This window comes from Rhinopithecus roxellana, chromosome 15, assembly GCF_007565055.1.
Source record: "Rhinopithecus roxellana isolate Shanxi Qingling chromosome 15, ASM756505v1, whole genome shotgun sequence".
Classification (NCBI taxonomy): domain Eukaryota; kingdom Metazoa; phylum Chordata; class Mammalia; order Primates; family Cercopithecidae; genus Rhinopithecus; species Rhinopithecus roxellana.
This window is the reverse complement of record NC_044563.1, coordinates 21,409,846-21,434,860: the sequence shown is the minus strand read 5'-3', so window position 1 is coordinate 21,434,860 and position 25,015 is coordinate 21,409,846. Positions and strand designations below refer to the sequence as shown.

The 25,015-nt window shown below is 52.6% G+C and overlaps 1 protein-coding gene across 7 annotated transcripts in view; it reads right to left on the bottom strand.

Annotated features, from left to right (window-relative positions):
- Positions 1–6,879: 6,879 nt before the first annotated feature.
- Positions 6,880–25,015, bottom strand: part of SLC43A1 (solute carrier family 43 member 1) — a 32,167-nt gene continuing 14,031 nt past the window's right edge. Inside the window, exons 3-15 of one of the 7 annotated variants that reach the window (XM_010353403.2) lie at positions 22,830–23,007; positions 22,666–22,721; positions 22,457–22,533; positions 19,477–19,569; positions 17,727–17,860; positions 15,658–15,836; positions 13,704–13,850; positions 13,588–13,626; positions 13,216–13,354; positions 11,259–11,400; positions 10,925–10,998; positions 9,097–9,220; positions 6,880–7,605 (exon numbers count right to left, since the gene is read on the bottom strand). In XM_010353403.2, the coding sequence (XP_010351705.2) occupies positions 7,459–7,605; positions 9,097–9,220; positions 10,925–10,998; positions 11,259–11,400; positions 13,216–13,354; positions 13,588–13,626; positions 13,704–13,850; positions 15,658–15,836; positions 17,727–17,860; positions 19,477–19,569; positions 22,457–22,533; positions 22,666–22,721; positions 22,830–23,007 (1,529 nt within the window). In that variant the 3' untranslated portion in view covers positions 6,880–7,458. The remainder of the gene's footprint in view (positions 7,606–9,096; positions 9,221–10,924; positions 10,999–11,258; positions 11,401–13,215; positions 13,355–13,587; positions 13,627–13,703; positions 13,851–15,657; positions 15,837–17,726; positions 17,861–19,476; positions 19,570–22,456; positions 22,534–22,665; positions 22,722–22,829; positions 23,008–25,015) is intronic. The other 6 variants (XM_010353402.2, XM_010353401.2, XM_030918589.1 and 3 more) reach the window with 6 other exon arrangements.

The window sequence follows — 25,015 nt, the reverse complement described above, 5'->3', positions numbered from 1 at the left end:
TCCTGGCTGGTTAACAGCCTTCTTCCAGACCCTGTTCCTTCAGGAAACAAGAGCAGTTCTGCAAGGAGGAATCATGTACACACTCCTGGTCACAGACAGCCCAAACATGACTCTGGGTAAATGTGAAAAAGGCACTGCTCCCTCAGGGAAACAGCCCCATGCCAGAGCAAACATCTTAGCAAACAGAGACCAAGGCTGGGTTTCAGCACACACTTGCTTCCTTGGCTAAATGCCCTTTTGCAGTGCACAGCCTACACACCTGCACACAGCAACCCTGTGGATATGTGGTCTCTCTCTCTCAGCTCCTGTGAGGTAGAAGCCATCAGGGATGAACCAGGTCAGAGAAGCAGGTTTCCAAACAGGCTAGAAGAGGGACTGAGGAGCTAGGGTGATCAGAGGGACAGGAATCCCAAACTGGGATACATTACTGGCTTGAGGTACAATCAGAACCTTCATCTTTCTGGTGTGTGGAAGAGAGGCTGGGAACTGGGAAGGGCTCAGGCTAAGAAGGACTTGCACTGGAATTTAGGGATAAATCTCATCAGACTGAGCACTTGGAGAGAAGTTTGGTAGTTTGAATTTGGGGTTAAGAATCTAGCTTGGGCTAGATTGGGTGTGGTGGTTTGCACCTGTAATCCCAGCTAATTGGGAGGCTGAGGTGGGAGGATCACTTGAGGCCAAGAGTTTGAAACTAGCCTGGACAACATATTGAGACCGAGTCTTTTAAACATTTTTTATAAAGAATCTAGTTTGAAGTGGGGTGTGGTGTCTTACACCTGTAATCCCAGCACTCTGGGAGGCTGAGGTGGACAGATCACTTGAGGTCAGGAGTTCGAGACCAGCCTGGCCAACATGGCAGAAAACCCGTCTCTAGTAAAAATTCAAAAAAATTAGGCAGGCGTGATGACGGATGCCTATAGTCCCAGGTACTCAGGAGGCTGAGGTACAAGAATCGCCTGAACCCAGGAGGTGGAGATTGCAGTGAGCTAAGATCACACCACTGCACTCCAGCCTGAGTGACAGAGACTCTGTCTTTAAAAAAAAAAAGAAAAGAAAAAATCTAGCTTGGGAGGTGGGAATAGAAAGAGGGGGCCTAGATGCTAGGGCTTGAGGAGGCAGGCTGAGGTTCTGTGACTCTGGCTGGGGAGGTCAAATGATCTTGAGAAGAAGAGGAAGAAATGAGAAGAAATCAGCATCTAAGCCTGAGGCAGGTAGACTCTGGTTAAGGGTGTGGGGTGGGTTGGGGGAGAGTGAGAGCAGCTGGTCAGGAACCCAGGGAGCTCAGAGTCTGGGGTCTTGCAGGGAATTGTATCAGGCTGGCTCTGAGGAGGTTAATGGGTTGGACTGGGGGGACAGCCAGGCAAGAGCTCTGGTGGAGGAGGGGCTGCTGGGGCCTGGGCAGGGGGAGGGGGGCCGCTGGTAAATTAGAGGCAGGCTGTCCAGGTCACAGAATTATCATTGTGAAATATTCATGGGGCTTTGGTCCCGATGCTATTTCAGAACAGTGAAAGCAGGAGGAGTGTGTGAGCCTCAGGAAGAAGGCTGAAGCAAAGCCACTCTCCACCAACCCCCACCCCTCCCACCACCAGCCCAGGCAGACCCACGGACGCCCATCACGTGCACACCCACACTCCTGAGCTCTCACACACACTCGCACCAAGCAGAGCCATGTAGCACATGCAAGCACACCAACCACCCACGGCAGGTGCCCCCTGAATTCTGACATGCACACTGACATGCACCCCCACTCAATGAGGACCCAGCACAGAGACCACCTCCAGTGATCTCACATGCACAGACCCCCAAGCTCTCCAAACAACCCAGATTTACCACCTTGACCCACACAGCCTGAAACAGGAGGAATGTTAAAGGCCATCCAGCCCAACCCCCACCAACGCTCTGATGGGGAAACTCTGATGGGGAAACTGAGGCCAGAGAAAGGAAGGGATTTGTCTGAGATTCCTCTATCCCCTGAAAAAAGCAAAATTCATTCACCTCCCACATTCTGTGAGTGTACCCCCATTCTGCACTTTCATCTGCCAGACACCCAGCCTAGTTGTAATTAACTCCTCCCTTTCTCTGATTTCCTATATCTATTCAGTTACCCAGTCCCCCACCCAGCCCGAGTCTATTCCTTCCTTCCCATTCTCCCCACCACCTCCCTGCTCCAGCTACTCATTACCTCATGCCTGGAATATAAAAGAAAACTGCGATAACCTCCTCGCTGGTTTCCTATATGGAATCTCTCCCTCCCTCCCACCCAGCCATACCATGGTGACCAGATTCATCTGATCAAAATTTGCATATGTTATGATGTCACTCGGGAGCCTATAATGGCTTCCTAATGCCTATAGGGTAAAGGTAAAACACCTTAACAAAGCATCAAAGATCCCTCAGAGTCTGGTACCAACTGCTTTTCGAGCCTTTTCTCTCACAATCTCATCCCAAACCTTCACTCCAGCTAGAAGGTTTACATCATACTGGCCACCAGTTATCATGTATCTGAAACCCACCAACCGACTTTGAGTGTCCCCTAAAATTTCTCAGTCTCCCCTAAAGTAGGAAACCTCTCCCCCATCCTCAGATCTCAGACTCTAGAGCCCTTTCCCAAGGCCAAGACTGCACCTCTCTGACCATATATGGGGGTTCTTCAAAGCAGCAGATAGAGGCTCGGGCTCTGGCTTCCTCCAAGCAGACGGCTGCCCCCAACTGGCCACCTGGGGAAGCACAGCCAGGCTTCAGTCGTCCGGAGCTCAGAATGAACATCTAACCGCCCGGGGAGAGGAATAGAAGGACACCAGATGATAAGGTTTATAAGCCCTTAAGCCTCTAAGGTTCTTACACCCAGAGTAGGGGGAGGGTTCTCAGCCCTGTTTTCCTAGCTGCAGGCTCCCAACTTTCGATCCCTAATCCGAGAGGTACTCCCCTCCTATGAAACACAGACATGGGACTCTCAGGACACTGTGGAAGGGAAATTTCCCAGTAGACTCTGAGAGGCCAGGAGGCCAGGGATAGTCCAGGTGGCAGGCCCAAGGTCCAGCTGGGGTCAGGTTTCTATATGAATTTTTAATGCTTCCAGACAGACCTGTCAAGTGTTCTGAAACCTGAGCATCTCCTTTCATCTCTGTACATGATGCCCTTTTCCAACCCCATTGACCCTGCAGGAGGGCAGGCCTGGGACAGATATTCAGCAGCCTCTGGAGAAATGGTTTGGGGACAGTAGAAGGGTGAATGACCTAGTTATGCTCCCACTAGTAAGCTGTGTGACCTTGGGCAAGTTACTTAACCTCTCTGAACATTAGAGTTTTGTGTTTTTTGTTATATTTTGTTTTGGTTTGTTTTTTTGGTTTTTTTGTTTGTTTGTTTGTTTTGTTTGTTTTGCTTTCGTAAGCTGGGGACAATAGTGCCAGCCTAAATCAATTTGTTGTGGGGACTCAGTGCACTAGCCCATGGAAAGGTGACCTACATGCTTGCTGCAATTATTCTCTTTCCTCGAGTTCTGCCTCCCGCTTCCGGCTTTTCTTCCAACCCCAAAGGTGTTGCTTAGAAGGCAGGAGTTTTGGTTGGTTCTTCCCTCTCCCTTCAGGCCCAAACTCCCCACCTCAAGATCCTTTGGCCTTTGTAGAAACTTCAGGTGAGGAGGTGGCAGGGAGATAAGAAAGTGGGCAAGGCTGGTGGAGTGAGAGAGGAGGATAGATGGCGAAGCCCTAGCAGAGGGGAGGGAAGTGGGCAGTGGAGAGAGGAAGGGAAGACCCTGCTCAGAGAGAGAAAAGCCAAGTGCAGACTCATTCCTTCATCTCTCCTTCCTTCTTTCCTTCCCTCCCTCCCTCCCTCCCTCCCTCCCTCCCTCCCTCCCTCCCTCCCTCCCTCCTTCCTTCCTTCCTTCCTTCCTTCCTTCCTTCCTTCCTTCCTTCCTTCCTTCCTTCCTTCCTTCCTTCCTTCCTTCCTTCCTTCCTTCCTTCCATCTTCTCCACGCCTGGTACCAGCACACAGAAGCAGAGAGGACTACACTTGGTGAAAGTTTCAATTCTCCTCTGTGGAGAGGTGAGCACTGAGGAGGGGTGGGGGCTGTCGAAGGAGACTTGCCCAATCTTTCCAGCCCACCAATCCCTTGCCCAGTGTTTCTACAAAATAGGGGCCTTTTGCATCTGATTTAAGTAGGAAGCTGATTCCTGAGCCCCTCGGATCTGCTGAATCAGATAGCTAACGGGGCCCTGGAATCTGCATTTTAGCAAGTGGAGGTGGGTTATGAAGCACTCCAAAGTATGAGACACGCCTCAGAGGTGGAGTGGTGCGTGAGGGGCAGACAAGAGAATGCAAACTGGGAAGGGGTCACACTTGGGGAAGGTTTCAGACAATACTGAGTGGAAAGGGTGTTGCCAGGTGTGGGGAATAACAGATGGAGGAGGCAAAGTGAGTGGAGACCAAACCAGACCGGGGAGGAGGGGGCCACAGCCAATGTGAGACAGGTCAGCAGCCAGAAACCAAAGCAGACATTGGCAGGGTGCGCCCAGCCCTCTCTTCGTGGAGATAGGAGACCCTGGAGAGCCCCCCACCTTGTTTCTGGGGCGGGGGTCAGAGAGGAAACCTCTCATCCCCGGGCACCAGCGGCCCTCGCCGGCGGCTCAACACGCAGATACCTGGATAGGCATCAATCACTCCCCTGGCCACATCCCACCAACGCTCCTCGAGGTCCGACCTTGTCCCTCCCTCCTTCTACCCCACATTCTCCAGTCCTAGCTCATCTGCATAAAGCTCCAATTAACACGTTTTTCCTTTGCTATTTGCAGTCCCAGAACTCGATCCCCACCCCGAGCCGGTTTCCCGCCACCCCCTCGCCCCTGGGAGGGCGGCCCCATTAACCCTCGCGACCCGGGCCGCTCCCCGCGGTCCTGACCCCACCACCCCGTCCTGCGGTGGGGGGTTGGGGGTGAGGGGCGCGCCCTGGGGCGGAGGATTGCGCGGCAGGGTCTGCCACAGGCCAGAGGCCAGGGCTCTCCGGGAAAAAGGCAGGCGCATATCCGCCCCCCTTTCTGGGAAAAGATGGGGAGGGGGGCTTCTCCTGGGAGACTCCGGGCATCGAAATTCCTCGTTCCCTATCCTCCGGCCCCCGCACCCCTCCTCCTCCCCGCCACGCACCCTCTCCCCTCCCCAGCCATCTGTTCCACTCCGCAGCGCCGCGACAAACACGGCTCCAGCTCGCTTCCGCCCCTGCCCAGCCCCCTCCCCAAGCCCCGGGGAGTGGGGGAGTGAGCAGACGCCCTTCTCCTAGGAGGCCGGAATTCCTGCCTCCATCTCCCACCGGGGTCCGGCTGACCAGCGGCAAGCGACGAGACCCCTCAACACCACCACCACCGTTGCGAGGGTCGGTGAGGCTGCAGATAACGCTTGCAAGGATAGGGGTCGGGGAGGGTGTAGGGAGAGTTTAAAGGACCCGCAGAGCAAGCACCAGGTAGAGGATCTGGTGCTTCCCGAGACCCGGGAAGAGGCAGGGGTTTTCCCTCCTGGTTCGCCGCCCCCCTTCCCCCCGCACCCTCGTCGCCAGCCGCAGCCACGCAGCGCCGCCTGCTGAGCACACCAAGGACCTGGCGCGCACGTGGCGCTTCCCCCCGGCCCCCGCCCCCGTCCGCTCCTGGCTCGCGCTCAACCTCCCCAGACTATTCGCAAAGTGAGGATTCCGGACAGAATGCAGAGACCCCGGCAAGTCCACTGAAAGCCAGCCGAACCCGCTGGTGGGTGCTGTCCAATTCTGATTTTGTACTTTGCAAAAACAAAAAAAGTCAGTGTTGGAAGTCGAGAGTCTGGGCTCAGAGCAGCAGGGATCTGCGATGTGACTTTGCCAAGTCTCCAGACCCCTGTGGACAGGTTTTCCTATTTGAAAATGGTGGGGGGCGGGGGGGGTCAGTCTCTCTTATTAACTTCTCAAGAGAAACAAAGATAAAGGGAGGGAAGATGACTGTATCTGGAATGCTGTCTTACAGTCAACCTTTGGAGGTGGGGGGGATGGCCAAGGCCTCTGAGGTCCCTCTTGGCCCCAGGAGCAGCTGAGAACTGGAAGCTTGGAACCTCCTTTCTGCAGAGCTGTCCTTTCCACAGACTGCCGAGGTTCCAAATTGAGCTCCACCACCTACCACTGTATGCCCCTGGGTGTGTGCCTTAACCTCTCTGGGCTTGTTTCCTAGAACGACAAGAATGACACCACCAACCTCTTAGGCTATAGTTTGGATAAAATGAGATAGCTTTGTAGAACAGACAGACCCTAAACCAATGTTAGTTTTCCCTTCATTCGGGGACTTGCTCTCACCTCCAAGGCTTATGTCCCAGGTACACAACCAGGTGCAGGGCTGGACAAATAAGGTATGTCTTCCTGCAGTATCTCTTGTCCTCACTGATGGTGTCTTCTCTTGATGTAGATAATTTTTAAGCCTCACTTTATTTATTTACTTTAAAGCCTCACTTTAATGTTAAAGGTAAATGTAAATATAGTATAACAAGGAAGCTCAAAATTTGCATACAGTTTTAAGATAAAATTGGAGACTCCAAAAAAGTTACTTTCGGCAGGCCCTAGGGATGCTATGGTGGGAAAGTTTGAGTCATACCTTAGCATTCTTTCTAAAGCATTCTGTCCTAATCCTCTGTATGGAGAAAAGCCAGCTTCCTGGATGTACCCCAATCCTGGGAAGTACGGGGCAGAATCTGGACTCCCTCCAAGCACTAAGGGCAGGGCATGGTTGGGAACAGGGAGGTGAGCCAGACAGCCAGAGGCAAACAGGCTGGCATGCCAAGTGTCCTACTTAATGCCCAGCTGAGCCTGGGTGAAGAAGGATGGGGGTTTGGGATGACACCCCCACCCCCCACAAAAGACAGGCGCACACCAGCCAGTCTCTCACTTCCCTTTTTATTTCCTCTAAGACTTGCAAGAAGCAGCACCAGAGAGGGAACCCGCCCTCCTACCCCTGGAAGGGGCTGACCTCCAACCCCCAACCCAGGACACAGTCGGCACCTCAGGCCCCCTTTCCTTCTGAAAGGAGGGCTGTGTCTCTCTCACATTCGCACACACACAGACACATGCATGTGTGCAGACTCATGGCGCATGGGACCTTAGTGATAGCCTGTTTACGGATCCCCCCAAGAGGCACCAGGAAGCAGACCCCTAGAAAGAGATAAGAGGCAGCTCCACATCCTGGTCTCCTCCAACCCAAGGAGGAAGAAGGCTCGACCCCTCTAGGACAGGGACTGTCTTCAGTCAATGGAGCGTTGCTTTGGGGGACCTTTTTGCAGGTTTTGTTTGTTTGTTTCCTTTTTGCAGTCTTTACAAAAATAGAACTTCTCTTGGTATTTATAAATCCACGGCCATGGCTCTGTGTGCATGTTACAGGTAGAAAAGCCATATGGGGCACTCCTTTTGGTTGCTCAGGCCTTGATTGCCTGTCATGCAGGTCCCTTGGTCTCAGAAGTCTATGCAGTCACCTCAGAGCCACTAAGCACCTTCAGTGGGCCCATGCCATTGGCAGTGTACTCCTTCTGGAGCCGGGCACGGTAGTAGAAGAGGTAGGAAGGCAACAGGAATCCCAGGAGTGAGAATAGCAGGAGGCCCAGATTCACCTTTAGGGCAAGGAGAGAGAAACAGAGTCAAGTAGGTACTCATCTGCCCTTAGCCTCCCACAGGGAGGAGAAGGTGGCCATTTTTCTCCAGGTCCTGAGCCAGAATAAATACAGCTAGTACTTATGATGTGTTGTCATTGTTCCACCAGTATGTCACTTAATGTTCAGCAATTCTGCAAAGTGAGACCGCTCAGGCCTAACAAGTGGCAGGGCCTGGTGGGTGCCCACACCATATGGACCTCTCTGGGTAGGTATGAGGAAGGCACAGCACTGTAGGAGTCTGGGCTGGTCAGGCTGCTCCAGGAATGGGGCCTTGTGGGCTCACCACTCTGACCTTTGGAGATGTTAACCAATGGTATCCCATTCAGGGTGGCGAAAGGAGGCTCTCAGACACAGTTCAAGGAGCTGGGATGTACAGCCTGGCAGACAGAAGGCTTGGAAGGGCCCAGGACACACGGGCTCTGACTCGGTTCACATCCCACTCTGCATTACTCACTTTGTGACTTTGGGCAAATAATGGCAATTCTTACTGAGTGCCTCCTTCTCAGGGCTGTTGTGGCAAAGATGTAAGTTAAAAAAAAGTATGCATCATGCTTAGCACATAACGAGTGCTCGGTAAACAGAAGCGGTTATTTCATCACAATTCTTGCGGGAGGAGGGTTTATGTGTGGGTGGCCCCACAAGGCAGATGCAAGATCAGCATCAGGGAGGCAGATGAGTTCAATGTAAGGAAAAGACTTTCTAACAGCAGCAGGGCTGCCTCGTGCAGGAGTGGGTGCCCTACCACTGAGGGTATCTAAGCTAAGAGAGAAGAATCCCCTTTCGGGGTGCTGGAGACAGGATCCCACACTAGGTAGAACTGGACTGGACCAATGGTACCTGAACACAGGCCCAAGAGTCAGGACTGGCCACGTCACAAAGTACCTGGAGTTTATTAAAAACAGACTCCTAGGAGGCCAGGCACTGTGGCGCATGCCTGTAACCCCAGCACTCTGGGAGGCCAAGGTGAGATCATTTGAGGCCAGGAGTTTAAGACCAGCCTCGGTAACATTGCAAGACCCTGTTTATCTCTACACAATTTAAAAAAAATAATTAGCTAGGTATGGTAGCCATCACCTGTGGTTCCAGCTACTCAGAAGGCTGAGGCTGGAGGATTGCTTTAGCCCGGGAGTCAGAGGCTGCAGTGAGCTGTGATTGTACCACTGCACTCCAGACTGGGCAACAGAGTGAGACACCATCTCTATAAAAAATAACAATAAATTAAAAACAAAAACAGACTCCTAGGGTCAGGCTGAGATATCCTGATTCAGGGGGCTGGGGAATTACACTCTGTGAGGGGTTCTAAAAGGCAGACAACTTGGGAACCTGCAGATTAAAGACCTCTGAGGTGCCTCTGGCTGAGATGAGTGAGGGACGGCACCACATACAAGGCCCTACCCCTGCCCCCAGGAGAGTGGCTCCTGCTCCCCCCGTGCCAACCCTTGCTCTCACCCAGAAGGGCTCTCCTTTCAGGGGTCCCACCATCGCCATGAAAAGTGGCTGCTGAAGCAAGGCGAACACAGCACTGATGAGGGACTGCAGGCCTGTCAGCGTCCCAAAGTGGTTGGATGGGAACCTGTCCACAAGATGGAGGGCATCAGGGGTGTGTGGCCCTCTCCAGCCCAGGCCGGCACCTCTCCTATCCCCTCCCCACCATGGTCCCCGTTGGCCAGGCAGGGTGGTGCTTGAGCGTTCAGGCTCTTTGCATGGGCTCTTTGGTCCCCAGCCTTAAGGGTAAATGCTGCAACTTGGGGGCCACTGAGCTGGGTTCTGACACCTCCTGGATGTGTGATATTAACAAGCGGCTCAACTTTCCTGAGCCCCACTCCTCCACTAATAACAGGGATGGCACTGACCTCGCAGGACTGTCCACTGTATTCTGTCAACAAATGTTTAGCTGAGAACCTACTATGTGCCAGGCACTGTTCTAGGTGCTGGAGATATCGCGATCAAGCAAGCCAACAGATTCCTGCCGTCGAGGAGGTGGCATTCCCATGGAGCAGGTGGCAGTGAGACAATAAGCAAGAGAAATGCAGAGTGTTAGACAGTGACAAATGCTGAGAAAAGCCGAGCAGAGAAGGGGGCAGTAGGGAGGCTGCAGTTGTACATGGGACAGCCAAGGGAGGCCTCACTGAGAAGAGGACAGTCAGGGAAAGACCTGAAGGAGAGAAGGTGAGACTGGGCACCTTGCAGATATCTGGAGAAGAATGTTCTAGAAACAGGGAGTAGTACATGCAAAGATGCCAAGCAGAGAACACATTTGAGACTTCTGGAGCGCTAGGAAGCCACTGTGGCTGTGGCAGAGTGAGCAAGGGAGGAGGGGGAGCTAGAGAGGAGTGAAGTGCTGGGGCCAGAGCTTGCAGGGCTTTTTAGGCCATAGTAAAGCCTTTGGCTTTTACTCTGAGACAGATGAGATGGGAGGCCACAGAGTGATGTGAAGAGACTTATGTCCTGACAGGTGACTGCAGCCCCTGTGTTAAAAATAGACTGAGGCGGGGGGGCCAGGGCAGATGTGGGAGACTAAAGGCTGCCACAGTAATCCAAGCTAGAGATGTTGGTGGCTAGGACTGGAGAGGCAGCAGTGGAGGTGACAAGAGGGGTCAGATTTGGGGTGTGTGGGAGCTGCTGCTGGCTGCACTGAGGATGAAGTGAACATGGAGGGTGAGGGAGCAAAGAATCAAGGAAACTCCAGGGTTCTGGCTTGAGCAGATGAAGGAAACAACTGCCCTCTGCTGAGACTGCTGCAGTGAGGCTGAACTCAGGGAGTGATGGTCAAGGATCCTGCCTACTGCCTACACCAACGGAGCACTTGATAATGGTTATGATTTTGTCATCATTATTGTAATGTCCTGTTACTCCATCACATACACAGGGGAGAGTACCTCAGCAGCCGGCAGGGGAAACCAGGAGAGAGAGGCAAGTGGGGACTGTCCAACATGTCCCCAACATGAAGAGGAAAATTATAAGGCAAATGGCTGCCCTTAGGAAATTTCTTCAGGGTGGGCATGGAGGGGAGGCCACTCTGGGGGCCATTTCAAACAGCAGACTCAGGACTAAAGTGTCATCAAGCCAGGTATTTCAGCTTCCTCTAAGGGAAGACTCCAACAAGGGGAGTCAATTACAGCGGGACAGGCTACCTTTAAGGAAGTGAGCTCCCTACCATCAGAGGGGCTCAGAGACGGGTGCATGAGGGGATGCCTGGGGCCCTTCTAGCCCTGCCCTGGGGTACTCTGATCACAGTTGCAAAGCTCAGGAAGGCGTTTCAGCCGAACAGACTCACACTGCAGCATAGAGACTCCCACAGGCCGAGTGGAAGAAACCGCGAACAATGGTGTGCAGAACAAAGGTCACAAACTAAAGACAAAAAGAGAGAGTGAAGAGGTTAGGAGAGTGTGTGGAGGCTGGAGGAAGGAGGGGTAGGGCGAAGAAGCCAACTGAGCCTCAATTCCTACCCCCTCGCCAACCCAATCTACTAGAAACACTTCCTGGAGAACCCGGAAAATAGATCCAGATCAGAAGACCAGAACTGCACTTCCTGAAAAGCAGGTGCTGGGTGGACCATCCCTTTGGAGGAGTCTCGGGAGGCAGGGAGAGGGAAGGATGGAGGTGGGTACCTGGAGGTGTAAGTTGTTGATGAGGCAGGTGACGCCAAAACCCACAAGCAGCAGGTTGGTCAGGGTGAAGGCGTTGATGGCATTGGTGAGCTTTTGGATCTTGCAGTAGCGCGGTCTGATGGATTTGGTAGCAACCCCGTCCCTGAGGAGAACGGGAAGTCACTGGCTGCTGCCTCTACATTCCCAGGACTCCCTGGTTCTTGGCCTGGCCCCTCCCCCTTCGGATGTGCCTTCGATATCACGGAAGCAGAAAACATAGAAATTCATGTTTCTATGGGAAACCCATAGAAACCCATGTTCTCTAGCTCCATGTTTCTCAAAGTTTGGCTCCCCTACCCAATGACACAAGCATCAAAGCGGATGCTTTCTTCACATGCAGATTCCCAGGCCTCATCTCAGCCCCCGGAATCTCAGCAGGGAGATCTGCAAATCTGCATTTGGACAAACAGGCCCCACGAAGTGATTCTCATGCACACTTGAAGGTTTGAGAACCAAGCATAGGAAGGAAGGTGGGAAGTGGGAAGCTCTCACACCATCTCTCATCGTCTCTCATCAGAAGTCCTCAGGAAGGTGTCCCTGCCCTGGACAAAAGCAGATGCCCTCCTGGGGACAGCAGCTTGGCCCAACTGTCCAGCGCTTCCTCTCTCTGGCACAAACAAGGGTTCTGAGGCCAGCCCAGGAGAGAGGTCAGTAGGCTGGGGTGAGGGCAGGCGGTCCATGTGTCCTGGACAGAAGGACCCTGCTAGAGGACCCTCACCATTAGGAGCAGAGGGTAGAGGAGGAAGGCTCAGTGCCAGGGCCAGGCTCTGCTGGCAGGGAGGGAAGCCACTGGATTTCCTTCTCTCCCAGTCTCTTTCTCCCATCCTCTCAGGATGAACACAAAAAGAGCAAAAGCAGTCACAGAATCTGGGTTCAAGACTCCATGGTGAACTCCAGCTACTCAGGAGGCTGAGGCAGGAGAATCGCTTGAACCTGGGAGGCAGAGGTTGCAGTGAGCTGAGATCGTGCCACTGCACTCCAGCCTGGGTGACAGAGCAAGACTCTGTCTCAAAAACAAAACAAAACAAAACCCTCAATGGTGGTCTCCAGCCAACAAGACAGCCCCCAAGGATCCTGCCTCCTGGTATCCCCTGTTTTGTGCGGTCTCCTTCCACAGTATATCAGGGTTACTCTGTGCCTATAATAGAATGTAACAGAAGTGATGGTGTGCTACTTCTGAGATTATGTGAGAGAAGATACTGGGTCTCTGTCACTTAGCCCTCTTGCTCAAGGGGAAACCAGGTGCTGTGTCCTGAGCAGCCCTATGGAGAGGCCATCAGGGTAACTGAACTGAAATAGATTCTCCAACCCCAGTCAACCCTTCAGATGACTGCAGCCCTGGCTGACAGCCTGACTATGTCTTCATGAGAGACTGTGAGTCAGAATCATCCGGCTGAGATGTCTCATACAGAGACTGTATGAGATGTGAAGTGTTTGTTGGTTAAAAATGCCAAGCCTTGGGGTGATTTGTTATACAGCAATAAATATCTAATATACCAAATCTACCTATTCTAGCCCTAACAAGACTTTAGCATGTACCCTTATAATATAGGTTCTGGAGGCTGCCACTGAAAGCTATGTGATTTTGGGTGAATGACTTAAATGTGCAACCCTGTACCTCCGTTTCCTCATCCGCAAAATGGAGATATTAATGCACCTACCTCAGAGAGGTGTTGTGGGACTAAACAAGGCAAGGTGCCGAGTGGTGCACAGTCAGCACGATGCATTAGCTATTCTTATCATTAAGCAAGTCAGGTCCCTTCCTAGCCTCAGTTTCCTCATTTGTAAAATGGGGAGGTACCTCTACTCTCTTAGGGTTCTTGGGAGAAAGAAATGAGCTGCTGGATGTAAACGTGCAGAGAAAATGAAGAGCGCTGCCTGACCACTTGCTGTCACCATCCCTGTACAGGCCGGGCACCTGGCATCTCCGAAGACAGTGCGCTGAGTTGGGGCGTCCACGCAGTCCTTGATCCGCCAATCCATGATGTAGCCAATGAGGGGGCAGGTGAGAAGGCACAACAGCTGCATGGCCCCGAAGATGGAGGAGTAGAACCCAACTGGGCAGGATGGGAAGGGCAGTGGGGTCAGGAACTGGCACTCAGTGGACACCACTACCCCTTCCAGCAGAGGCCAGAGAGCACCAAAATAGCCTTCCTCTGAACCCAGACTCTTACATCCCCCAAATGCCCAGGGTTACCTGGGTGGGCCCAGACCTAGAGGAGTCCCGCCCCCTGAGAAGCGGGTTGCAGCAGGGTGGGCCTGAGCCAGGGCCCTGCTTTCATCGCCCTACCTGTCTCTGCCACCTTTTGTTGCTGCTGTTCATTCATCTCTGTGGATAGGGAAAGGTATGGTGAGGGGAGCTCAGCCAAGGTGACCCAACCCCCAGGGGCCTCAGCGGTGCCTCACCATGCTCCTGGCCTCCAGTCACAAGGTACTCCAGCATCTTGTTCATGGCAGCCATGTAGAAGATGATCCGCAGCTGGGTCATGCCCATGGTGAGGAGGCTCCACAGGAAAATGGGGGAGCAGAGGCTCTTGCGGAAGGGGACAGACCCTGGGGAGATAGCAGGGGGTGCCCCTGAGCCCCAGACCTTCCACTGCCCTCTGATTGTCCCAGCTCATGCAGTTCTTGAGGGAAGTGACACTATGTGACTTTGGAGACGGACTGGTTTCTTCAAAGATGGGAAAGTTGAGATTCACTTGCCTCCAGGCTCCTGCTCAGCTCAGAACATTTTTAGGTGCCCTCTGGATGTATGTCCTATGCTTCGTGTGGTAAAAATAATTCAGTTGAGTGCCGTGGCTCAGGCCAGTAATCCCAACACTTTGGGAGACAGAGGTAGGAGGATCACTTAGCCCAGGAGTTCAAGACCAGCCTGGTGGTCAACATAGCGAGATCCTATCTCTAAAATTAAAAAAAAAAAAAAAAAAAAAGTATATATATAATTAGCCAGGCATGGTGGTGCACACCTGTATTCCCAGCTACTCAGGAGGCTGAGGCAGGAGGATTGCTTGAGCCTAGGAGGTCAAGGCTGCAGTGAGCTATGATTGTACCACTGCACTCCAGCCCAGGCAACAGCAAGACCCTGTCTATTTTTACAAAAAACAAAACTGGCAGGGCACGTGGCTCATACCTGTAATCCCAAAACTTTGGGAGGCTGAGGTAGGAGGATCATGAGGTCAGGAGTTTGAGACCAGCCTGGCCAACATGGTAAAACCTCATCTCTACTAAAGATATAAAAATTAGCCAGGCATGGTGGTGCACGCCTGTAGTCCCAGCTATTTGGGAGGCTGAGGCAGGAGAATTGCTTGAACCCAGGAGGTAGAGGTTGCAGTGAGCCAAGATGGTGTGCCTAGGCAACAGAGCGAGGCTTCATCTCAAAAAAAAAAAAAAAAAAAAAAAAAAAAAACCAAAAAAAAACTCTGAAGCACTCACTATGGGCTACATACTTGACATTTATTATCCCATTTAATCAATCTTACAACAACCCTGTCCTTATCACATTTTACTGATGAGGAAACTGCAGTTCAGGAAATTAAATGACTCGCCAAAGCTCACAGGGCTGGAAGCAGCAGGTCAGCCTAACTCCAGCTCATGCCCTTAGCCATGCCGCCCTCTGAGAATCGGCTCTGGGGGTAACCACCATCAAACTGCACACCGTTTTGCACTTTACAGAGAGCGTCCACATCCATGGTGTCATTCAGTCATCACAACTAACTTTACAGTTTGTGGGGTGCTTTTAGTGCTAGTTTAAGAGGTAAGGAAATCAAGAGCAAGGTTAGGCGATCTACCCAAGCCACATAGCCTATAACTGGAGAGCAGGACTCAAACCCCTCAACTGACTCCAAGGAGCTCCTTCCACTTATGGAGCTGACAGTCCTGGGATCTTCATGTCCCTCCTGAGCAGCAGCCCAGGCAGGTTGCAGCTCCTCCTGTGACCAGCAGGGGGCAAAAGCCAACCAGGTGTGGAGGACCCCTGCTAGGAGGCTTGTGGGCCTGGCTGCACCTGATGCAATAAGCTCAGAGGTTGCAAGGGGCCGTGAGGAAACCAGCTACCCGACAGGCCCAGAGACCTTGTCCCTGACAGGCCCCAGAGACCAATCCCCCTTGTACTCCATGGGTACAAGGAGCTCCTCCCTCCCCCATCCCAGGAAACCAGCAGGGTAACCCTGAATCTGAACTGCCCAGAGTTAGTTGAGCTTTGATTTGCCCATCTGTAAATGGAGAGCATGCCCCACCTACATCATGCGATGTTGTAAGGACTGAAGAGGGGCACGAATAAATACTCAAGCATGAGTGCTCCCTGAACATGAGGACCCACCGTCCCTGTTCCCCAAGGCCGGCACCTTGACCAGACACTCACTCTCAGGAGGGTTTTCTGAGATGCCCCGAACATCCTGGGATGACATGAAGGCATCCGACCCGTCCTCCAGGCTGGGGGCCTTCTGGCTCAGCCTCTGGCCCACGGTGGTCACATGGGTGTAGAAGCGGTCACCTGTCACCTTGTGGTCCAGGGCCAGCCCACTCAGCTTGATCTTCTTCCTGCAGGCAGCCAGGCCAGAGTGTAGGGGAACCAGTCATACAGAGCCCACCTTCAACAGCCTAGTGCTCGCCCGCTGTCCCAGTGGTGTCCAGCACCCCTTTACCCAGCATTGACGTGCTTGCAAGCTCCCTAATGCAGAGCTCCTGGTTGTGTTGCTCAGAGCTTGGCTCAGGGACCAGCTTAGCACAGATGCCAAGTAAATGAAGAGTGGATCAGCTGTTTTTCACTTGGGCTGTTCCTATGGCAGAGGCGGCATTAAGACCTCAGACTCCAGAGTCAGACAGCCTGTGTCCAACCTAAGATTCACCCTCCTTTGAATGGCATGACCTTTGGAAAGTCACTTTGTTCCCTGCGCTTTTGTTAATGGAATTAATACCAAATCTACATCATACAGCTGTTTGAGGATGGGATAGGGGCTAAGTACAGTGCCTGGCATAACTGTCAGCTCTGTAATGTCACCTTATGTGCTTGGTGGGGAGCATCACCTCTTGCCTTGGCTGCACTGATAGAGGGCTGGAAAAAGTTGGCATTCAGGTGGCCCCACAAAAGGCAGAGTGCTTGATTCTTTTATGTCCCTCTTTTTGGGACTACATGGCATCAAGTGCTATTGCTGAGGTACCTCCTACTCTGATCTCCAAACCCAGAAAGGATGAAAACAATATTTTGTCATTACTTTTTTTTTTTTTTTTTTTTTGAGATGGAGGTTTTGCTCTTGTCGCCCAGGCTGGAGTGCAATGATGTGATCTCAGCTCACTGCAACCTCAGCCTCTAGGGTTCAAGCGATCCTCCTGCCTCAGCCTCCCGACTAGCTGGGATTACAGGCATGCACCCCCACGCCCAGCTAATTTTGCATTTTTAGTAGAGATGGTGTTTCTCCATGTTGGTCAGGCTGGTCTAGAACTTCCCACCTCAGGTGATCCGCCCTCCTTGGCCTCCCAAACTGCTGGGATTACAGGCATCAGCCACTGCAACTGGCTCATTACTTTTAATGGCAAAAACCATAATTACTTTTGCACTCACATAAATAGTTACCATAGGCTGGGCATGGTGGCTCACACCTGTAATCCCAGCACTTTGGGAGGCCGAGCCAGGCAGATCACTTGAGGCCAGGAGTTCAAGACCAGCCTGGCCAACATGGTGAAACCCTGTTTCTACTAAAAAATACAAAAATTAGCCAGGTGTGGTGGCGCATGCCTGTAATCCTAGCTATTCAGGAGGCTGAAGCAGGAGAACCACTTGAACTCAGGAGACAGAGGTTGCAGTTCACTGAGATCACACCACTGCACTCCAGCCTGGGTGACAGAGTGAGACTCTGTCTCAGAAATAAATAAATAAATAGTTACCATGTTTTGACCACCTGTTATGTACCAACTCTATCACTTCAAAACACCCATGGGAGGCTGGGCACAGTGGCTCACGCCTGTAATCTGCCACTTTGGGAGGCCAAGTGGGGAGGATCACTTAAGTCCAGGAGTTCAAAACCATCCTGGGTAACACAGTAAGCCCCATCTCTACAAAAAATAAAAAAATTAACTGGGCATGGAGGTATGTGCCTGTAACCCCAGCACCCCGGGAGGCAGAGGGAGAGGTTCGCTTGAGCCCAGCAGTTTGAGGCTGCAGTGAGCCAGGACCAAAACACTGTACTCCAGCCTGAGTGACAGAGCAAGACACTGCCTCTAAAAAGACAAACAAAAGCGACCTGTGGGTAGGTAGGAACAGGCTCACAGTACAGATGAGAAAGCAGAGCTTGGAGGGCTCAAGCGATTTGCCAAGCAGAGGTCCAAGCCGAGGTCTCTCTGAATCCCAAGTTAATTCCATCTATCATATCACCACACCCCTGACCACCCTCTCTGCCCCAGGGAGAGTCTCCGCCCACTCTAGTCACTCACGTGTAATTGACTTCCTCAGGGGCAGGAAAGGCTTCGACGGGCCAGTTGAGGGCGCAGTTCAGAAAGATAAGGCAGGCCAGGCCAGACCAGGTGAACATGATGACCACGAAGGCCACACCGGCATCGTAGATCAGCTGTGAGAGGAGGGGGCAGGCCCGTGGGGGAGACTGCCTGGCCCCAGACCCCACCAAGGTAGATCCCAGGCCTCAGAGGCCTTAAAGAAGGTTTCTTCTCCCCTTGTCCTTGTGCCCAATTTGCAGATGAGGAAACCAAGACCAGAAGTTTAGAGTCAGACTCAGAAGACCCATCATTCCTCTTTCTTTTTCACTTGAGCTCCCCTAGAGAGCTATGAAGTAGTCTCCACAAAGCCTGAAGTTGCTAGCCACTGTCTCAAAATGTCTCTGAAATTTCCATTATCTTAAAAAGATACATACATTTTTGCCTATGACTCCACAAACATTCATGTTCATGTTCACACAAAAAATGTCCATTTCATGGTATGTACAAAGGAAACTTAGAACTCTAGGTTTACCGGGCCTAACTGTGTTTATCCTGCCCCTTCCTGGCACGTTCCCCAGGGGAAAAGGCAAACCCAGACTGCTCAAGCTCGGCCTTATCTCACCTTTCCCAGGTGCTCCCAGTGCAACCACTGGGGGGTCGGGGAGAGGGAGGTGCAAGTGCTCTGCCTAAGGGCTCTCAACCCCGGGGCAAGTAAGTTCTCATTTGAATGAGATTCTGTGCAAATGTGTCAGCCCCTCTTACGGAAGAAGCTGGTGCACAGAGAAGACCGTCTGTCTTCTTGTCCTCCCCATGCCATGTGAACAGGATGACTAATGTCTGCTCTCCCCTTAGGCTCCTGCTCAAGCCTTTTTCTCTGCAGTCTTGGACCTTGGGGCCTCTTCCTCCCTAAGGGGCAGGACAGAGCTTCAAAGGGCCACACACCCAAATGTGTGGAGGTAAGATCTGGCTCCTCAAACACTACTTCAGTTGAAAAGAAGGGAGAACTGCCCACCCTCCATGCCTGCCCACCAGAACAACTGATGGCCCCCTACCCATGCGCTCTCTCAAACTCCTTTGGAGACACTGAGCTGAAGTACCTTCTTTGGTACTCTTTGTAAAGTGCAAAACGGTATGCAGTTTGGTATTGCCCACAATGGAGGTTGAGGAGCATGGCATGGCTCAGTCAAAGCGTGCTTTGATATTTGACAGAGGAAATAGGGGCCTCCAGTTGCACTGAGCTAAAACTTTGGTCTCCTGGCTTCCAGGTACACCAGGTTGACCTGTCCAGGATCCAGCCTGGCATAAACTCACTTTGTGACCTTGGACCAAACCACCCAGCCTCTCTGGAAGGTGTGGAAAAATGTGGCCCCAAAGGCTGAATAAAGCCAGCGAGTCAGGGACCTTGAATGCGTGTGAACGGGCTAGACTTGATTCTGTAGGTGAAGCTAAACCACTGAAGGTTTTTCAGCAGTGTGTGGGCCAATTCCCCATCTGGGATCCTTCTGGAAGACATGTGAGTGACAGATTACACAGAAAAAGAATCAGAGGCAGGGAGACCAGCTGAGAAAGCTTGCCTTGGCCCAGGAGAGAGGGGGAAGGTCTGCACTGGGATGATGACAGAGAAAGGAGAGTGCAAAAGTCAGACCCGTGGGTCAGCACTAGCTGCTGCTCATTCAGCCCCACCCAGTTCTTGTGTCAAGACAAAAAGAAAACCCAGGTGGCCTCACTGGCCCCCCAAGCAGCTCCATACCTTGATTCCTGGGAATGTGATGGCAGAAGAAGCATAAGAGCCAATCATGAGGGCCATTAATGTGGAGCGCAGGTTCCCAAACATGTTGGGCAACTGAGGGGGGAAAGCAGCACCCATAAGGTGGGGACACCCTGACCCTCGCCCAGCGTTCCCAGCCCTGCTCCATACAACAGCCCCGGGAGACGCAGCAGAAAAGCCCCAAGGCAAAACAAACAGAAAAATCAATGTGGGAAACTGTACTCTGCCCCCTGCCTACACACTCACAGTGCACTTTAGCTTCAGAAGGGCTCCCAGACACCCCTCAGAGAGACATTTTGTTAATTTTGTTTAATCCCAGATTTCCCAAGTTTGTTACGTAACACCTCTGAACAACGCATGGAATAGGTGCTTAAGAAACACTGATCTGGGCTGGGCGCAGTGGCTCACGCATGTAATCCCAGCACTTTGGGAAGCTGGCGGGAAGCCTGAGGTCAGGAGTTCAAGATCAGCCTGGACAACATGGTGAAACCTCATCTCTACCAAAAATACAAAAATTAGCTGGGCATGGTGGCAGGCGCCTGTAATCCCAGCTACTCGGGAGGCTGAGGCAGGAGAATCGCTTGAACCTGGGAGGTGGAGGTTGCAGTAAGCTGAGATCACTCCACTGCACTCTTGCCTGGGTGACACAGGGAGACTATGTCCCCACCCACCAAAAAAAAGAAAATAAAGAAACAGTGATCTTATCCAACCCATTTTAGATTAGAAAATTGACACCCAGGGAGGAAAAGTGTACTCAAGTTCACAGAGCACATTAATGGCTTTCTCCCCATTGTTAGACTGTCCCAGCCCTAACCCAAGGCTGTGACCATGGCTGTGTCCCGGTAATAGGCGGTGCCTCTTAACCCTCTCGGTTGGTATCCTAGCCCAGTTTCTGCTTAATCAGGACAAATCATGTCCTGGGAGGTGAGGGTGGAAATAAGGGAGGGAACGGAGGCAGGGCAGACCAAGTCTCCAGAGGAGGTGGCTCTGACGCACAGCAGGGTCAGAACCCCCACCAGGAGAGAATTTAATTGATCATGTGTTCCTGCCTCAGCCAAGCCCTCAGGGCAGGGGAAGGCAAAGTCAGGATGCCCTTCGCACACACCCTCCTCTGGCCCCACCATCCTCCCGGAGTCACTAGATCCCACAGCTGAGAAGGACCTTAGGATTCGTACAAAGCCTAACCCCACTCCACAGAGGGGAAACCAAGACTCTGAAGGGAGGCCTCAATAGCTCTGGTAAAGAAGGCGTTTAGGCTGGGCGCGGTAGCTCACGTCTGTAATCCCAGCACTTTGGGAGGCCGAGGCGGGTGGAATGCCTGAGCTCAGGAGTTCGCAACCAGCCTGAGCAACACGGTGAAACCCCGTCTCTACTAAAATACAAAAAAATTAGCCAGGCGTGGCGGCGTACGCCTGTAGTCCCAGCTACTCGGGAGGCTGAGGCAGAAGAATTGCTTGAACCTGGGAGGCGGAGGTTGCAGTGAGCCGAGATTGCGCCACAGAACTCCAGCCTGGGCGACACAGCGAGAGTGCGTCTCAAAAAAAAAAAAAAAAAAAAAGTGTTTAAACACAGAATAACTAAATTCTCCTCCCCCCTCCCACCGAAGTGGCTGGCTCAGGAAAAACCTCTACCCACTCAGGCAGAGGTTTTCCTGCACCCTGCATCTGAGGCACCGCTGCCAAGGACGCCAGGGAAGGGTGCCAGGCCTGGAGAGGGCAGGGCCCTCTCCCCTCCAAGGGGCCACAAACGCCGTCTCCGCCCAGTACCGTGGGTAGAGCGAGGCCGGCCGGCTAACCCTGGGCTGGCGGCCTTGCAGCGCGCGTGGCAACAGCAGCTGGGCCCGCAGGACGCAGCACCGGACGTGGCGGTCCAAGTCTAGGCCAAGCGCAGCTGCCCAGGGGGCGGGGCCGGCCGGAGGGAGCGGAGAGCGGCTGAGGGGCGGTGCCGGCGCCGGACCCTGCCATTGGCTGGAAGTTACAGGAGGCGGGGATATAGCGGGGAGGAGCCGCTGGTCAAGCCCCACCGCGCCGCCACGGAGGGTCTGAGGCCAAGCCCCGGAGAGAAGGGATTTAGGACCCCGGGCCAAGTTGCACAGCAGGGAGAAGGGGCTGCGCTGAGGGGCGGGGAGAAAGGGATCCGCTTCCTTCCTTGAGAGTTGTGAAATGCCCCCGTTGGAATTAAAGGCGGCTGCTGGGGCGAGGTGAAATTCAGCCAAAACCACCCAGTCAGGCAGCCCTTCTCAGAGATAAACAGTCCGAGCCAGCCCGGCCAGGTACCTTCCCCTCCACCCTCCCGACACTCCTAAGCCTTTAACGCGTTTACACACTCACATAAATAAACACACTTAGAACAACACACATACAAAACCCACCACATGTAATAGGTCAAGCCACGTGCACGACGAAGTGTCGACAATTTCATATGGTTCAACCTGGTACACTCACAAACACACCTACCAACTCATGGCTTTCACAGGGACAGGGTCACACACCCACTCTCCCACGGCATGGCAAGCGTGCACACGCTGTCTCAAGCTGCTCCCTCCCCCTCACGATCATGTTACCCAGTTTTATTTTCTTCCCAGCACCTATGACTACTGACATAATTTATTAGTTTACTTGTTTATTGGGTTATCTGTGCCCCTCACTCCCGAAATGTAACTTCCAGCGGGGAGAATGACATGGTCAGTCCTGATTGTGCTGTAGTCCAGGACCTAGAACAGAGCTCCATAGACATTCATGGGCTCTGTACACACAGACACACACATTAACATACAGCCTGACACACAGCCTCATCCACACACGCACAGCCTCACACCTGCCCTTTGCAGCCACCCTGCAGTTTCTCCACACACGCACTTGATCTAGTGATCTGCGTCCACAGGCCCCTCCCCCAGCCCACTCACTCTGCCTTCACCCCACTCGGGGGAATTCTGTGGCCAGGCCAGGCCTGTAACACTCACCGTGAGTGAAGTGAACGTTAGGCAGATGCCACCAAAGCCATTCAGGGACAGCGCCAGGAATATCAATGGAGACAGAACTGGAAAGGGGAAAGCGGCAGATGAGGGCATTTGGGGAGCTGTGGGAAGCCAAGGGCAGGAGCTGGGGTACACATCCACCTTCATCCCACCCATTCTTTTCTTGTGGAGCCACAAGAGGACAGACAGCTCACCTTCCACGTCCCGGGAGGCCAGGGCCATGAGGGTGCAGGACGCAGCGAAGCAGGCGCTGTGGAGACATAGGGAAGGGCAAGGGGTTGGCCTGTGAGCGCCTCCCCTCCCCATCCCCTGCAGCACGGTCCCTGTCCTACAGTTCCCCATAGCCCAGCCACCTCACCTGCCAACCAGCCGCACGGGTCGGGGGCCAAAGCGGTCCATGAGGATCCCCAGTGGCAGGGTGGTGGCGCTGAGCACAAAGGAACCGATGGTGAAGCCCAGGTTGAGCATCTCGTCCTGCCGGTCACAGCCCGGCCACCTGCGCTGCTCATCCTGGGTGCTGTTGGTTCTGTTCTCAGCTGAGGAGGGGAAAGGGAGGGCTCAGCACATGACAAGAGGAACAGCTGGGCACAGGAGACAGCAGCCTGCAGTCAGGGGGCCTGCTTTCAAATCCCATGCCAGGTGCCTTTAGGGGTACCCTAGAGTCACATCTCCTCTTCTGACGGGGCTGCTCCAGAAATGGCAGCAGTTAGTACCCGACCCTGGGAGAGTCTAGCACACACACAGCCTGAGGCTTCAACTAGCTCAAATGAAATACTGGACATAAAAGTATTTACCAAGTTGTAATATGCACTCAGTGTCCAAGCTTAGGGGGTTGTGGACCCCCAACAAGAAGTGCCCCCATATCTAAAGGCAAAGGCAGTGAGTGGTGCTCTAATGGCTATAACAAGAATTCATTAAAATGGCCAGGCGCGGTAGTGCATGCCTGTAATCCCACCACTTTGGGAGACTGAGACAGGCAGATCGCTTGAGCCTACAAGTTTGAGACCAGCCTGGGCAACATGGTAAAACCCCATCTCTAAATAAAAAAAATAAAAGACATTTAGAAAGAATTCACTAAAACTTAGAGGACGCTTTCCCGATAAATGATAGTCTGAAAAATAATTACTAATACTTACTGAGCACTTAACTGTGTTCCAGGCACTGTTCTAAACATAACAGCCCCATGAGTCAGTTAATAAAGTATACCATTCCCCAGGTGATGAAGCTGAGGTACAGAACGAGGACCGGTCACTGCCCTCCAGTCCCCTCTAGAAGTCCACCTGGAGGACTTGTCCTTAACAGTAAACTGCCAACTCGGAGTTGTGACAAGTTAAGGAGAAAAGCTAGTGATAGGAGATAAAGGGTTGCTTTGCTTTACTCAATGCTCAGTGAGTCATGAGGTGGCTGCCCCTAGGCCTCCAATTTGTCACTTGGCAGCATTGCCAAGGGCAAACTCTGGGTACACCTCGGGCAGGCAGACAGACCAGGGTCTGAATTTCCACCACCAGCCTTACTAGCTGTGCCCCTTGACCAAGTAACTTCCTCCTTGTCTATAAACTGGAGCAAAGAATGCCTAACCCACGACCTCCTTAGGAAGATTAAACTGGAGACAGTAAACAAAGAGCTTTGCACAGTGCCTGGCCCAGAGAAAGTGCTCCTGAAGGATCTGACAAAGGGATAGCTGACCCTCCTGGTGGGTCATGTGGTAAGCACATACTCTAGGAGCTGGGCATCCACACTGCATGAGACAGGAAGTTCTCAGCTCTAGAGTGACAGGTGCTACTAAAAGAACCAGGCCAGGTGCAGTAGCTCACACCTGTAATCCCAGGACTTTGGGAGGCCAAGGTGGGTGCATCTCTTGAGCCCAGGAGTTCAAGACCAGCCTGAGCAACACTGGGAAACCTTGTCTTTACAAAACATATTTTAAAAATTAGCCGAGCATGATGATGCATGTCTGTAGTTCCAGCTACCCGGGAAGCTGAGGGGGGAGGATTGCTTGAGCCCGGGAGGTCAAGGCTGCAATGAGCCGTGATCACACCATTGCACTCCAGCCTGGGTGACAGAGCAAGGCCCTGTCTCAAAAAAAAAAAAAAAGAAAGAAAGAAAGAAAAAGAAAACAAACAAAAAAACCAACAAGGGGAAAAGGGGATGTGATAATGCCTGGATACTAAGGGGTGGTATAGAACATCTGCCCTCAGTGGTGAAAACAACCTGCCTTCACGTATCCAAAGGGTATGCAGAAGGCAGAAGAGTAAGGGTAAAGGGATCTGTGTGTTAACATAAGGAAGAGCACAAAGGCCTGGCAGATCCTGAGTGCTGACCAAGGGAAGGAACTGTCCTGGACAACAAAGAGTCTTTAGTACCAGCTGCCAAGGAGGTGGGGAAAGTGCTCAGACACCTCCAGGAAGCACTTAGGGGGTTGGACCACACAGCCTTTGGGGATCAGGCCAGCCCTATAATTTAGTGATCTTTGTGATCACTGTTCATTTCTCTACAGGTGTTTTTTGTTTTTTTTGTTTTTTTTTGAGACAGGGTCTCACTCTG